The 15,231-nt window shown below is 48.6% G+C and overlaps 2 protein-coding genes across 7 annotated transcripts; both read left to right on the top strand.

Moving 5' to 3' along the window:
• Nucleotides 1–729: 729 nt before the first annotated feature.
• On the top strand, nucleotides 730–9,488 carry LOC120826986 (non-homologous end joining factor IFFO1). 6 transcript variants are annotated; one of them, XM_040189642.2, is made up of 9 exons: nucleotides 730–2,683; nucleotides 4,618–4,678; nucleotides 4,764–4,859; nucleotides 4,952–5,092; nucleotides 5,170–5,357; nucleotides 5,453–5,570; nucleotides 7,155–7,256; nucleotides 7,413–7,543; nucleotides 7,720–9,488. In XM_040189642.2, exons 1-9 carry the CDS (start codon nucleotides 1,731–1,733, stop codon nucleotides 7,889–7,891), a joined length of 1,962 nt encoding a protein of 653 aa, XP_040045576.2. In that variant the 5' UTR covers nucleotides 730–1,730; the 3' UTR covers nucleotides 7,892–9,488. The 6 variants fall into 6 exon arrangements, with proteins under 6 accessions (XP_040045576.2, XP_040045577.2, XP_077937097.1 ...); XM_040189643.2 differs by having other exon boundaries at nucleotides 5,173–5,357; XM_078080971.1 differs by having other exon boundaries at nucleotides 1,237–2,683; nucleotides 4,618–4,660.
• A 2,234-nt stretch (nucleotides 9,489–11,722) lies between these two features.
• Nucleotides 11,723–15,152, top strand: LOC120827039 (vesicle-associated membrane protein 2). The gene is made up of 5 exons (XM_040189688.2): nucleotides 11,723–11,755; nucleotides 12,797–12,917; nucleotides 13,009–13,167; nucleotides 14,015–14,066; nucleotides 14,206–15,152. Coding segments are annotated over exons 1-5 (351 nt in total). The 5' UTR covers nucleotides 11,723–11,753; the 3' UTR covers nucleotides 14,223–15,152.
• Nucleotides 15,153–15,231: the final 79 nt, after the last annotated feature.

Here is a 15,231-nt window from a genome sequence, read left to right on the forward strand (position 1 = left end):
TCTGGAAGAAAATCCAAAATTAAATTTGGTAGTTAATTTGTCCAACATTGTTGGACTGAACCCCAGAGAGGAAGACAGGAGGACACATGTCACTCCTGATAATGTTGTGTGAATAATTTCTCTCCGTTACTTCAATTAATAAATGACGACGTTGTCACTTTTAATTCACACAAAAGTCAGTCATCTGTGAACCCTCACACATCAGAGTTGATCGCAAGATGTTATAATTGTATTATCCATGATTAATTTGTTCGTCAATTATTATGCAACTTGCACAGCGAAATTCAGTTGTAGCCTCCATGCAACAAACACAAAATAAATGTATGAACAGGTGTTCAAATGTAAAAAAATAGAGTAGGAATCAATTAAATAGTAAAGTGGAGGTGATATTTTTAACTAAAGATTTTGACATGTGCTTGTTTTTTTTTTTCATTCACCGGGATCTTCACAGCTGTTTTTCTGGGAGAAGGGTGCGCAGGGGGCGGGGCTACCTGGCTGTTTCAGTCAGCCTATTACAACACGCGACAAACAGAAGAAGGCGGGGCTACGTGTAGCACTTCCTGGTTGAAACATGGAGACACGTGACCGCCGTGTATACGTTTTGTCTGATAAAACAACTACACGTCGACCTCCTGTGACTCGCAGTCGTTTTTAGCATTTATGCCCAGAATTGGTTGGACAGTTTTAGCTAACGTTCCAATAATAATACACTTAGAATATTGATAAGAGCTGAGTTAAAAGGTGTTAGATGAAAGTTCAACCTATTACCGTTATAACTGAACATTTGTGTAATTATTAAAGCTATATTTGCCTTAATCAGGATAAAAAAAAAGCCGTTGCTGTTTCTCTGAAATCATGCTAACGTAAGCTGCAGCTAGCTGGACCCGAAGCTCGCGTTAATTCAGCCGCAGTCGAAGTTTGGAAACTACCTGAGGTACAGGTGGATGACTGCTTTCCATTTTTTAAAGGCAAAGGGATTACAAAGTGACGATGTCAAGTCAGCCTGCATAGAATCTAATGTTTCTAACAAAGTATTCCGGGAGGCGTTATAGCAGCTGCGCCTCTCCTCCCGTCAGTACGGTAGCCGAGGCGGACCAGAGCGGTGCGCCTCTCCTCCCGTCAGTACGGTAGCCGAAGCGGACCAGAGCGGCGCGCCTCTCCTCCCGTCAGTACGGTAGCCGAGGCGGACCAGAGCGGTGCGCCTCTCCTCCCGTCAGTACGGTAGCCGAGGCGGACCAGAGCGGTGCGCCTCTCCTCCCGTCAGTACGGTATGTCAGCGCCGCAGTCCGTCACTCGTGTTTATCCGCGCGCTGCGCTGCACCCCCGCGCGGCTCTCTGCTCGGGCTCGTTTGAGCTCATCGTCGTGGGGACAGGTCTGTGTTTCCTCCTCCTCCGGGTACGGGGCTTCTGTGTTTGTCACATCCGCGGTGCGCTTCATTCTGAGGCCCAGAATAAACATCTGTGCGATAGTGAACAGTGAACTCGTCTCTTTCCGCGGCGGCGTGTCCGACTTTAAAGGCACGTTGTGATCAATAGTTTGATCCGTAATCATCTTTCGCCGGGCTGTTATTCCTGCTGCGACTTCGGGCCCGTGAAGCACCTTTTAAATCCGCAGCATCTGACTTCAGCGCATCCTTTTGCTTTGAGGTGTTAGAAGCAGGGCGGCGGGTCCCGGTTCGTGCCTATAATCAGGTCTTAAACGGAGCTGTTTGCCGAGTTGAACTGGGTTGATGCCGGATTTCGAGCACTTCAGATTTTCCTACTCGAGCATGAATCCGGTCCTGGGGGAGAGCGGCTTCCAGCATCAGCACCAGCAGCACCATCAGATGGCCGACGACTCCGCCTACCTGGAGCCCGGATACTTCCTGGGGGACCACGGCGGGTTCGGGCCGGACGGGTTGTCCGGGCTGGACCTTGAAGCCCTCCCGCCGTCGGGCCTCACCTACATGCAGCCGGGCAACCCCTCGCGCCGCGGCCCCCCCGCGGCCACGGCGCTGCGCAACGACCTGGGCTCCAACATCAGCGTGCTGAAGACCCTCAACCTGCGCTTCCGCTGCTTCCTGGCCAAAGTGCACGAGCTGGAGCGCCGGAACAAAGTGCTGGAGAAGCAGCTGCAGCAGGCCGCGGAGGAGCAGGGGGGGGTCGGACGCCACAGGCCGCAGACCAAAGAGATGGGGGTCCAGACTGGATTTGTCGGGCCCATTCCAGGCAGACCGGGCCACATTCCGCTCCACAACGCCAACAACTCGGCGTACCTTCCCGGCGGCCTCCTCTCCCCGACCCTGAACCCCCCTCCTCTGTTTGACAACAAGTACCTGGGGGGCCGCCTCTACCCGGGCGCCACGGATTCCAACTCCAACCTCACCACGCCCGGGTTCTCCATCAGCCCGGCCCCGAGCCCCACCGACCCGTCCAGGGCCATCTCCAACATCAACGAGAAGTACGCCTCTCACGGCTTGACCAACGGCGGCAGGACGCCGCCCCCCGCCCCGCCGCGGTTCCTCCCCGGATCCATCTGGTCCTTCAACCACGCCCGCCGCTTCGGCGCCGGGAGGGAGTCGTGCGCCTCCCGGACTCCCCCGGGCGGGGTCGCGGTGCAGGTCGACACCATCACGCCGGAGATCCGGGCCCTGTACAACGTGCTGGCCAAGGTGAAGAGGGAGAGAGACGAGTACAAGCTCAGGTGAGCACCTACCTGCATGACCCTTGACCTCTAGCAGGGCCGCGGTTCGGATCGCCAGAACCAACAGCAACATTTTCACATGAAGGGGTCGAGCTTCCTGCTCAGACCTGCTCAGTTCGCAGTGATCCTCCTTAAACCACAAAGTCAATCCAGCGTTTGCGTCTCCTTTTGCGTGAATCTTCAACAGTTCACTCGTCATGAATTAAATTAGTTCCGTGAATTAATTCACGTCACATAATTGAGAGGAATTAGTCCGACATCTTCTGTGTTTCACGCCGTCTCTGCTGCCTTTCTGCAGTCTCATCGAGCTCGCTCACACGTCACCACTAAAGCTCACACGGGTTCTGCTCAGGTTCTGCACAGGTTCTGCTCAGGTTCTGCATGTTCCACAGCTGTGGGGAGGGAGTGGTGCAGGGCTCCTTTAAACTCTACCAAAGTAAGACTTGATATCAAAGCCTCCTGTTGCAACCTTCAACCTGTGAAGAAGATTTGGTTATTTGAAACAATGTGGACATAAAGATCGAAGAAGAGCTCCGTTAGCCAAGTTTCTACTTACTACAGACCTTATAGAAAGGGTCTCATACGTCTTTTTATTTCTCGCTTCTCTCGCCATGGTTTTTGGCCGCTCTGGCTGGTGGGTAATCAAGTATTTCAAGCCAGGATGAAGAAGAGAGCTTCTCAGAAACAGTGGAAGTGATGCAGCCGTGACACAGAAAGATGATGTTCATGAAGATGATGTTCATGCTTGACGCTAGAGACTCGGAGGAAGTGACCTCGCTGTCCTTGCTTCCTTCCTCTACGATGCACACTCGAGTCCTGCATTGTCCTCTCTGTTTTGTCTTTGTCTCTTTCTGTCCCCCCCCCCCCCCCCCCCCCCAGCTGGCTTTTGTCCTGACACCTGCAATGCAGCACTGTGATGTCAGCCTCCTCCTCTGAGCAGCGTCTCTGCTTTTCAGCCTCTTCTGTGTCTTTCAGCCGTTTATTGAAACGTTTGCTGCTGTCGTCCCTTCTGTTGACTCATCATCCCCCCCCCCTACCCCCTTCTGTCCCATCTGAGCCTCTGCAGCCTCAGGCCAACGATGACATCATCATTAACCGCATCGGTTCCCCCCCCCCAAACCCCTTTCACCTCCCTCAGTCGTCCTCGTTATGGTGGAGGCTTTAAAATAAGTAAGAAAACACCCAAACGAAAGCGTTCGAGTCCCCCGACGGTTGTAAATGGGCTCGATGGTGCAGAGCGGCGCTTTGTCTCACTTGTCTCACTGTCAAAGTGTCCTTGAGTTTACCTCTCTGGTTTGAGGAGCAAAGCCTGAACCAGAACCTCAGACCTCCATTAGTTTATATTAATACCAGCCGGTAGATCCACAGCTTCCTTTTTAAATCAGTTTGAATCTGTTTAGGGACATTTGGTGAAAACGGAGATCGTTTGTCTCTTTGGAAGGGATTGTTTTCGGTGGAATAAATGATTCGTCTTCATAGAGCTGGACGAGCAGATCGATGCCACTGATGTCTGATTGCTAAATATAAAGAGAGCAGAAATGACAACATCAGGTTTGTCTCTGTGGAGTAAATAAAGCAACCAACTCGCACAAACAAATGAGATAGCTAGTACGCCGCCGTTAGTACGGTGGCCCTTTTAGGACATTCAGACCCACTTTGTTTGATTCCTCCGCCTTTAGCTGAACTTAAAGGGTTCAGTGGGTTAATGTTAACGTGACTTCACGCCTGTGGAGACAAAGAACATTAGATGTCATGAGGTTCGGTGATTAGTGTCACATTAGAGCCCCGTTTGTAACAAGTGAACTTGTCTCTTCACACGTCCACCCTGAAGACGAGACGCTTCTTATTCACAGTCCACACAGGGAGAACAACAGGAAGTCTGACGTCGTCCTTCTGCTTGTTGACCTGCGTGATCCTGCTGTGTGTGTCTGCAGATGGGAGGAGGAGTACTCGGCCAGAATGGACCTGCAGGAGAAGGTGGCTGAGCTGGAGGAGGTGAAGAGCCCTTTGGACTGCCGTGTTATCTACGAGCTGCTCTTCTTCTGAACGTGTGTGTGTGTGTGTGTGTGTGTGTGTGTAGGACCTGCAGGAGAGCGAGGTGAGCCAGGACGAGCTGGCGCTGAGGGTGAAGCAGCTGAAGGCCGAACTCGTCCTCTTCAAGGGACTCGTCAGCAGCGTGAGCTTTAAACAGTCGAGCGCAGGGTGGATTCTTCTTCGTTGAGATCTGGTTTTCAGAGCGAGATCATTGTTCTCCTCTTTCTCCACCAGAACCTGTCGGACCTGGACAGTAAGATCCAGGAGAAGGCCATGAAGGTGGACATGGACATCTGCCGCCGCATCGACATCACCGCCCGGCTCTGTGACGTCGCCCAGCAGAGGAACTGCGAGGACATGATCCAGATGTTCCAGGTACGTCGGGGGCGGCCATCTTGAATGTCTCCACTGTCGACTAAATAAAAATAAAAAAAACACGTCTCCCTTCTCAGCAGGCGGCCACGCCCCCTTTCGCCCCGGGCGGCCGGGCCAGGAGGCCGAGCGGCCAGTCGTCGAGGGGCGTGGACGGAGACGAGGCCAGCGCGTCCGAAAGCGAGGGGGGCGGGGCCAGAGACGAGGAGTCATGCAGCACCTCGGCCAGTCAGATCAACGAGCAGATGCAGAGGATGCTGAATCAGCTGTGGGTGTTTCCTCCGATGGCGACACGCTGACCACTGGGTCCACTGGGAATGTGATGTGTCTAACGTGTGTGTGTGTGTGTGTGTGTGTGTCCAGGCGGGAGTGTGAGTTTGAGGATGACTGTGACAGTTTGGCCTGGGAGGAAACTGAGGAGACTCTTTTACTGTGGGAGGACTTCCCTGGATACCCTCTGGGAGTGGAGACGCAGGGAGAGGTGCGTCAACACCCTAATGTTGGTTTTACTGTAATTCAGACATACAGTTCATGCGGAGAGTATTCACAGCGCTTCACTTGTTCCACGTTTTGTTACGTTACAGCCTTATTCCAAAATGGATTAAATTCATTATTTTCCTCAACATTCTACACACAACAACCCATAATGACAAAGTGAAAACTGTTTTTTGCAAATTTTTGCAAATCTGTTAAAAATAAAGAACGAAAACATAACCTGTACATTCACAGCCTTTGCTCTACTTTGTTGAAGCACCTTTGGCAGCAATTACAGCCTCAAGTCTTCTTGGGTGTGATTCCACAAGCGTGACACACCTGTTTCTGGGCAGTTTCTCCCATTCTTCGTTGCAGAACCTCTCAAGTTCCATCAGGTTGGATGGGGAGCGTCGGTGCACGGGCTCTGGCTGGGCCACTCAAGGACATTCACAGAGTTGTGCCGAAGCCACTCCTTTGTTATCTTGGCTGTGTGCTTCGGGTCGTTGTCCTGTTGGAAGATGAACAGTCGCCCCAGTCTGAGGTCCAGAGCGCTTTGGAGCATGTTTTCATCGAGGATGTCTCTGTACATTGCTGCATTCATCTTTCCCTCAATCCTGACTACTCTCCCAGTTCCTCCCGCTGAAAAACATCCCCACAGCATGATGCTGCCACCACCATGCTTCACTGTAGGGATGGTATTGACCAGGTGATGACCAGTGCCTGGTTTCCTCCAGACATGACGCTTGGCATTCAGGCCAAAGAGTTCAATCTTTGTTTCATCAGACCAGAGAGTTTGTTTCTCATGGTCTGAGGGTCCTTCAGGCGGGCTGTCATGTGCTTTTTACTGAGGAGTGGCTTCCGTCTGGCCTCTCTACCAAACAGGCCTGATGTGTGGAGTGCTGCAGAGATGGTTGTCCTACTGGAAGGTTCTCCTCTCTTCATAGAACAATGCTGGAGCTCTGTCAGAGTGACCATCGGGTTCCTGGTCACCTCCCTGACTAAGGCCCTTCTCCCCGATCTCTCAGTCTGGCTGGAACCACCAAGTTTGGAACCACCAGGAAGAGTCCTGGTGGGTCCAAACTTCTTCCATTTCCGGATGATGGAGGCCACTGTGCTCATTGCGACTTTCAATGGTGCAGAAATCTTTCTGTACCCTTCGCCAGATCTGTGCCTCGATACAATTCTGTCTCTGAGGTCTACAGATAATTCCTTGGACTTCATGGTTTGGTTTATGCTCTGATATTCACTGTCAACTGTGATCCCTTATATAGACAGGTGTGTGCCTTTCTCAATCATGTCCAATCAACTGAATTTAGCACAGGTGGACTCCAATCAAGTTGTAGAAACATCTCGAGGATGATCAGTGGAAACAGGATGAACCTGAGCTAAATGTTGAGTGTACATGTTATGTTTTCGCTCTTTATTTTTAACAGATTTGCAAAAATGAGCAAAAAACAGTTTTCACTTTGTCATTATGGGTTGTTGTGAAAAAAATGAATTTAATCCATTTTGGAACAAGGCTGTAACATAACAAAGTGAAGCGCTGTGAACACTCTGTGTGTATTAAGCCCCCCCGTGCTGCTGTGTCCAGCTGCAGCAGCAGGAGGAGTCCATCGAGGAGGTGATCAAAGACACAGAGTGCCTGTTCAAATCCAGGGAGAAGGAGTACCAGGAGACCATCGACCAGATAGAGGTCAGCACGTTCCCTGCTGACGCCGCCGTGGCCGCGTCTCCGTGGCAACGGTGGCGTTAAAGCGTCTCCTCTCTCTCTCTCTCTCTCTCTCTCTCTCTCTCTCTCTCTCTCTCTCTCTCTCTCTCTCTCTCTCTCTCTCTCTCTCCCTCCGATCAGCTGGATCTGGCGACGGCCAAGAGCGACATGAACCGCCACCTGCACGAGTACATGGAGATGTGCTCCATGAAGAGAGGCCTGGACGTCCAGATGGAGACGTGCAGGAGGCTCATCACTCGCAGCGCGGACGGGTGAGAAACGTTAATGCTTCCAAAATGAAGGAAACCACTGAATGAACTCTGTGGTGAGAATATTTTTCATCACAGATGAACCTTTTTTCTTTGCGACATCAATGAAAGATCACTGAAGGAAATTATTCAGGTTTAACATTTCATTTTTTTTATTTACATTAATTTGCGTTGCGCAGGACGTCGCCTTCGCTGACGGCGGACGACTCCGACGGCGAGGAGAGGCAGAAGAAGAAAAAGAAGAAGAAGAAGAAACAACAACCGGCCGTCCCTGCTGAGACGGAGACGAGCCGCTCGCTCTGTGACGCCGCCGCCGCCGCCATCCCCCCTCTGACCTGGAGGAAACCCTAACACACACACACGCACACGCACGCACACACACACACACACACACACACACACACACGCGGTGCTCTGCTCGTCTTTGGTTCTCAGCAGACTTACGGTTGAAATTATTTTAAAACCAGCAGACGTAAAATCTTATTGAGTAAATTTTATTTTTTAAAGTGACTAATTCTGGCCTCAGTGCGCAGCTGCTGCCCTCCTGTGGCCGTCAGCTGTAACTGCACCTCAGCGGAGGTCAAAATGAACAAAAAGGCGCTTTCAGAAACATGCAGACGAGAGAGACGCGTTTGTTCTGCAGGCAGAAGCCGATTATTTGCACATTTTTCGTATTGATGCCTTTCAGCTGCACAAAGAGTCAGTAACGCACGGAGAGAACGTTTTCACACCAACCGCTCGTCAACCGCTTGATCCTCCCAGAATGCTTGTTTCGCACGAATAGAACTCCTAAAAGTGAAATAGAACGATAGTCTGGGAAACAACAATCTAACACGCCTCCAGCTATCAAAGCCCAGCTTGCCTTAAACTGACACACGTTAGTCTGTGGAGTCGCCACATTGGGAATAAATACACCCTCTTGTCACAATGTTCTCTCAACTTAACTAAAGATCTACGAATGTACCTGCTATCAAAATGACTGCTAATTTGAAGGTGAAGTCAAAGGATTATTTCCTGTTAACTGTTTATTAGAAGGAGACATCACCACTGAAAGTTCCTAAATAAATGCTGCTGATCTATTGTGACAGTGGCATTGAAATCGCTTTCTTTTATAGACCACAGGTGGGCTGTGATGATGATTATTCTCACTGAATTCTGTAATTATTTTTCTATGAAATGGAAAAGGCAATAAGATGCATGTTGGGCTTTTCATGCTTTAATATTGCTGATTCTTTTCTGTTCATGACCGTTTAACTTAAAACTAAAATCCACTTTTTAGGGGAAAAAAGTGGATTTTAGTTTTGAGAACTTGAAGAGCTGCACAACTGAGGCGTATTTTCGTCTCCAAAGTAAAAAATGGACTGCATCAATCAGGAGCTGACCTCCACGTTAGCATCAGTGCTAATCCACGACGTCGTGGCCCGAGAGTCCCACGTTTCAATCAAATATCAGAAGGGATCTTGAGACCGTTGACAACAGACACTTTAGGGAATTTTATTTTTATTTTACTAACAGTGACCTATTTTAAGAATGTACAGTTTGTAACTGCTAAATATTGTATTTAATGTACATAAAACAGCTGTGTATAATCCTGTGATGTCAATTAATTTATACCTTTTTACCATAATTGCTGTTGCTATTAAATCAGATCTCTTAGTGTGAGAATAAATCCGCCTCAGCGATGATCACGTGTACGTTAGTGAATAAAAGTCTGCTCAACCTGCCACGTCCTCCACAGAAATACTTCTTCAATGAGCTGAACTCCTCCAGATGTTTCCCAGTGCAGAACAAAGTCGCTTCGGGACACTGAACCCGCCGACTGATCAGAGAGCAGAAAGTAATCCAGCGTGTAAGGAAATTAAATCATCGCTTCACGTGTAAAACATCAACAGAAAATAAAGTCATGCAGTCTTCATTTACTCAAATAAAAACAATTAAAAAGGTGAAATATTGCACGTTTCACAGTGACTTGACATGTTAAATGTAGATCATGAGTATAGAAATACATGCTTCACATTTTGTCTTTTGTAAAATACGTCCCATTACTACCAACTTGTGTGTGATTTTATGTCATGAAAAAATATTTTACATTTTTAATATATTTACTTTTTTCTTTTTTTCAACATACTATGACTAAAAAATATTTTTGACATAACATACTACGTTTATTTTTTGACCTAATATACTGTGACTTTTATAACACCCCATAGCAACGACCCTCTCTATTCTGGAGAGAGACATTAACCGGCTCTTTAGAAGACTAAATCCCCGTAAGGCAGCCGGCCCGGACTCCGTCTCCCCTCACTCCCTGAAGCATTGTGCTGACCAGCTGTCTCCGGTGTTCACTGACATCTTCAACACCTCCCTGGAGACATGCCACGTACCAGCCTGCTTCAAGGCCTCCACCATCATCCCTGTCCCCAAGAAGCCCAGGATCACAGGACTCAATGACTACAGGCCCGTCGCCCTGACCTCTGTAGTCATGAAGTCTTTTGAACGGCTAGTCCTGTCCCACCTGAAGTCCCTCACTGACCCCGTCCTGGACCCCCTGCAGTTCGCCTACAGAGCCAACAGGTCTGTGGACGATGCTGTCAACATGGCCCTCCACTACATCCTCCAGCATCTGGACTCCCCAGGAACCTACGCCAGGATCCTGTTTGTGGACTTCAGCTCTGCTTTCAACACCATCATCCCGTCTCTGCTGCAGGACAAACTCTCCCTGCTGCACCGCCCGACTCCACCTGCAAGTGGATCACAGACTTCCTGTCTGACAGGAAGCAGCACGTGAAGCTGGGACAGTGGAGATGGTTGTGGACTTCAGGAGGAACAGAGCCCCACCCTCCCCCATCACCCTGTGTGACTCCCCCGTCACTATTGTGGATTCCTTCCGTTTCCTGGGCTCCATCATCACCCAGGACCCCAAGTGGGAGCTGAACATCAGCTCCATCACCAAGAAGGCTCAGCAGAGGTTGTTCTTCCTGAGGCAGCTGAAGAAACTCAACCTGCCAAAGACAATGATGGTCCACTTCTACACGGCCATCATGGAGTCCATCCTCTGCTCCTCCATCAGCGTCTGGTACGCTGCAGCCACAGCCAAGGACAAGGGCAGGCTGCAGCGTGTCCTCCGCTCTGCAGAGAGGCTGATCGGCTGCAATCTGCCGTCCCTGCAGGACTTGTTCGCTTCCAGGTCTCTGAAGCGAGCTAAAAAGATGGCAGCCGACCCCTCCCACCCCGGACAAAACCTGTTTGTGCCCCTTCCATGTGCAGGAGGCTGAGGTCCATCAGGACTAAGACCTCCCGCCACACCAACAGTTTCTTCCCGTCGGCAGTCGGGCTCATCAACAGAGCCGGTCCCCCACTGCCTGACTATAACACTCCACAGGTCACTCCCCCTCATACTGCACATGTCACTTTAACTGTCATTCATCACTCGATACTTTGTTGTCACTTGTCACTTTGTCACTTGTTTGTCACTTTATTTTTTAATATTTTGTAACTTTTTTAATATTTTTAATTTTTAACTTCTTATTTTATACTAACCCATAGCCTTATTCTACTAACCCATTGCATTAGCATTTCATTTTATTTTGTTACTTGTGCACTGCTGTCTTGTTGTCTATTGTTGTCACGCACCAACCGCCAAGACAAATTCCTTGTATGTTTGACATATTTTGGCAATAAATGTTTCCTGATCCTGACAAATCATATTTTATTCATTATTTCAACATGATGTACTCTGACCTTGATTTTAACATAATATACTACACTGTATTTTTGACATGCTATACTATGACTTCTTTTAACTACACTGTGACTTGTACCTTATTTTTTGATTTATTTTTCATTTATCTGGATTCTGTTTACATAGTTTATATTTGTTTATATCCGTTTTTTCATTCAATCCATAGCGGAAAATATGATTCACATATTAAAGCTTTTCCTCACATGTTTACTTTTTTATCAATTACATCTCCATCCATATTGATACTGCAGAGTAATTGTTTCAATAAGAGGGTGAAAGAAGCCCCCCCTGACCCCTGACCCCCCGGGCGCTGACGTCACCCGGTAGGTCAAATATTGATTTCTATGTTTGTATGTTTGACTCACCGTGATTAAAGGCTCCCATTGGTCAGTTCGGGTCAGCTGTTCAACAATAACCCCCCCCCCCCCCCCCCCCCCACACTCAGATTATCTCCATCCTCCTGCCGCTGAGATGTGAGTACTCACCATATTCCGTCCTTTTGGTTTTATTACATCGCGTATATTAAATAAATATTGATTTACGATCAGAAGTCGATCCTCTTTTGATCGCTTCACGCGTTGTTGTTGTTGTCGCGTTGTTGTTGTTGTTGTTGTTATTGTTGTTCGACTTGTTGAAAGCACGGATTCTTCTTTCGGATCCACGTTTCCTCGATTCTGAACCTTCTTTGGTTTTGGTTTTCACAACGCTCGAGTTGCTGGAAGGAAACCGTCGTTTGTCCGGATACAAATATAAATGTATAAATATAAATACAACACGAAACAATTTAAGGCGTCAAACAAATGCACATTTTATTTAATTCAGCTGTAAAATACATGAACATGCTTCAAATGTCGCGTAAAACTGCGAGAACTTTACTGAGAAAAGAACCAACGCAGATGATGAAATATACGTTTTATTTGATGTATTTCTCCCCCCGGGGGGGCGGGGTGGAGGGGGGGGGGCGTCCATCCCCCTCAGCCTCCATCCGCACTAATCTTTCTCCATTTTGCTTTTGGAAAACAAGCCGCTGTTCGGACATCACGTATTCCAGAAAGTATTACAAGTCAATTCCAAATGTTACTGTTAATGATAAGTGGTATTAATTAAATATATGCAAAGTAACAAAAGTTCAAACCTCAAACGCTTTATATCAGATTTATATTTTTATTATGTATCCTGCTCGGTAACATTTTAAATCTCCTTTACTTGCAAAGTATCAACAGCTGTCAAACGAATACTAGAATAAGGTACAAGTACCTCCAGTGTGTATTTGATTACCATCGTAAACGTTGAAAGGATCCGCTTAGTTCTACTTCAAGAAAAAGGGTTTCTGTTTGTGCGTTTGTGTGTAGCTTTGTTACGTTGTCTGTTGTGCCATGAACATGTTTGTGTTCTCGCTTCTCATCAAACATCAAACATCTGTTTCATCGAGGACTCGTTTCTGTTTTTACATTTTCATGTCGTCGTTCCCTTTTGCCCCCCCCCCCTTACCCCCCTCCCCCTCCGGCCCGCAGGTCGACTCCAGATGCAGCAGGTACCGGCGGGGGGCCCGACGGCGAGGGGGGCGCCGCGGCGGCGGCCCCCAACCTCACCAGCAACAGACGCCTGCAGCAGACGCAGGCTCAGGTGGACGAGGTGAGGAGAGGGGCGTTGAAGAGGTGGGCGGGGAGGGCGGGGGGGGAGGGGAGGGGCGGAGCAATGGATGAAGGTGTGATCCGTCCGTCAGGTGGTGGACATCATGCGCGTGAACGTGGACAAAGTCCTGGAGCGGGACCAGAAGCTGTCGGAGCTGGACGACCGGGCCGACGCGCTGCAGGCCGGAGCCTCGCAGTTCGAGAGCAGCGCCGCCAAGCTGAAGAACAAGTACTGGTGGAAGAACTGCAAGGTGGGCGCGGCTCCTCCCATCATGCATCAGGCCACCAGCTAGCGGCTAGCAGCTGATGTTTTGGGGGTATTCATTCAATCACATCCAGACACGATTAACAAAAACACAACCGGGTTCCTCGTCGCGTGTCGTCGGTTCAGACAAATGAACTTTAACGACCTGCTGCTGGATCGGTTTGACCCGGATTTTCGCCCTCCAGCCGCCATCTTTGTCCCCCGCTCCCCTCCGTCCTCGCGTCCCTCTGCCGGGGCAATCGTCCAATCAGAGGCTGGCGTTCAGGGAGGCGGGGGAGTGAAAAGCACCAGGAAGTCAGAGAGAAATCCCAATCTGGATTAGAGTGACAGTCTGGGATTAAAAAGACAGCTGTGGTTTGTGATGTAACCCCCCCCCCCCCTCACACACACACACACACACACGCTGGTCCTTGTATCCTTGAGAGGACCCTGCAGTTACAGCCGCAATGTGTCAACCTCTAAAACCTCTACCTTCATTCAGGTGTCAGAAAAGCTGAAAAACACCTGAATGAGCTTCTTCATCACGTCACTCAGACGGTCATTTATTTAAACTCAACCCCTCAAACACCAGAGCACCAAATGTGGATTAATACGCTGAAAACCGTCCCCGACAAATGGACCATTTCCTTCTGTTGGACGGACAAACACTGCAGACGCTTTAGGAGATACGTGAGAATTTACTGCAGCCGGATGTCTCCCACTAACACACACCCAATATATCAAATATGATATGAACATATAAATGTCTCTTCTTCTCCAGCTCATGTCATGCATTCCTTTTAGTGAAATAAAGTAAAATGAAACTCATTTTATTCTTTGTGTTTTTCCTGCAGATGATGATCATCATGGCAATTATTGGTCTCATTTGTTTCGGAGTAATTTTCAGTAAGTAATCACACATCCTTCCGTCACACACACACACACACACACACGTCCATCCTTCAACAGTATTATATAATCCCGTAGATTTGAAAAGATCACTTGAAGCAGTGTCTCCATGAACTCCTCCACTCTTCCTCCTCAGTGTACTTCTTCTACTGAGCGTGTCTTCAGGGACGGACATGCACCTCCTCCTCCTCCCCCCCCTCCTCTGCTCCTGCTGCCGCTCCTCAGAAACCCTGCGGCGCCTCCTTCGGTCGTCCCGGCTCCTCGGGCAAAGCCTCCCTCAGGCAGGAGGCCCGAGCGGACGGAATGTTTCAGGATTTTCGGGGTCGACCCAACTGGGAAAGTTAAATAATTTGAAGTTGATACAAAAAAAAGTGAATCCCTCGTCTTTTATAAAAGTCACATTGATCGTGTGTCCAGGATTGATTATTGGTTATTAAATGTAATGATGGTGGCGGGTGGAGGAGAGAGGGAGCACTGGGAACCGTAAGGTTGGCAGTTCGAGCCCCGGCTGCTCCACGTCCCACCTCGAAGTGTCCCTGAGCAAAGACACCTGACCCCTACTTGCTCCCCGCAAAATGTTTAAAGCCATTCTTGAACAACAGTTTTGAACCAACCCCGCCACAATAAAGGTCCACTGCTTTGCTAATGAACGTGAGGAAGTCAGCTGATATTTCACATTACAATTAAAGAGATATTGAACCGAAACAACAGCAAACAGCTTATTCAAATGGATTTTTCTCCTTCGTTTTATTGCTCTTCGTGCAGCCGTGTTGTTCTTGTTCGGGATTGTCGCCCCCTGCTGTCAGCATCGGTACTGCAGCTGATGCGTTTCCACGGAAACAATGAAGATTTTAATGTCGGATGTTCAGTTTTTGTCGTCACGTTGTCCCAACTTGTGTTTTCTCGTCTGAACGTTTCCGTGCTCGGAATGTGACTCGTGTGTAAACTGTAGATATTTATATCAGAATGTCTGAAAATCAGCATCAACGGTTCTTCGGCTCTGCCGGATGCAAAACATTTAACGTTGGAAGTTCTCTTCCGTTATTCTGTGAATTCAAATAAATTCATGTTTGCAGCAGAGATGTCGAGTTGTTGCTCTGATTTACGCTGTAAACACCAAAATCTCACCAAAATGAATACGTGACTATATTTCACATATTTT

The sequence above is a fragment of the Gasterosteus aculeatus genome, chromosome 10 (genome assembly GCF_964276395.1).
Source record: "Gasterosteus aculeatus chromosome 10, fGasAcu3.hap1.1, whole genome shotgun sequence".
Lineage (NCBI taxonomy): Eukaryota > Metazoa > Chordata > Actinopteri > Perciformes > Gasterosteidae > Gasterosteus > Gasterosteus aculeatus.

Coding starts and splice junctions, on each gene's coding strand:
- LOC120827039 (XM_040189688.2), top strand. Junction 12,918..13,008: donor CGCAGGCTCAGGTGGACGAG/GTGAGGAGAGGG, acceptor TCCGTCCGTCAG/GTGGTGGACATCATGCGCGT. Junction 13,168..14,014: donor ACTGGTGGAAGAACTGCAAG/GTGGGCGCGGCT, acceptor TTTTTCCTGCAG/ATGATGATCATCATGGCAAT.
- LOC120826986 (XM_040189639.2), top strand. CDS start 1,731: ATGCCGGATTTCGAGCACTTCAGATTTTCCTACTCGAGCATGAATCCG. Junction 4,860..4,951: donor TCAAGGGACTCGTCAGCAGC/GTGAGCTTTAAA, acceptor TTTCTCCACCAG/AACCTGTCGGACCTGGACAG. Junction 7,544..7,719: donor ATCACTCGCAGCGCGGACGG/GTGAGAAACGTT, acceptor TGCGTTGCGCAG/GACGTCGCCTTCGCTGACGG.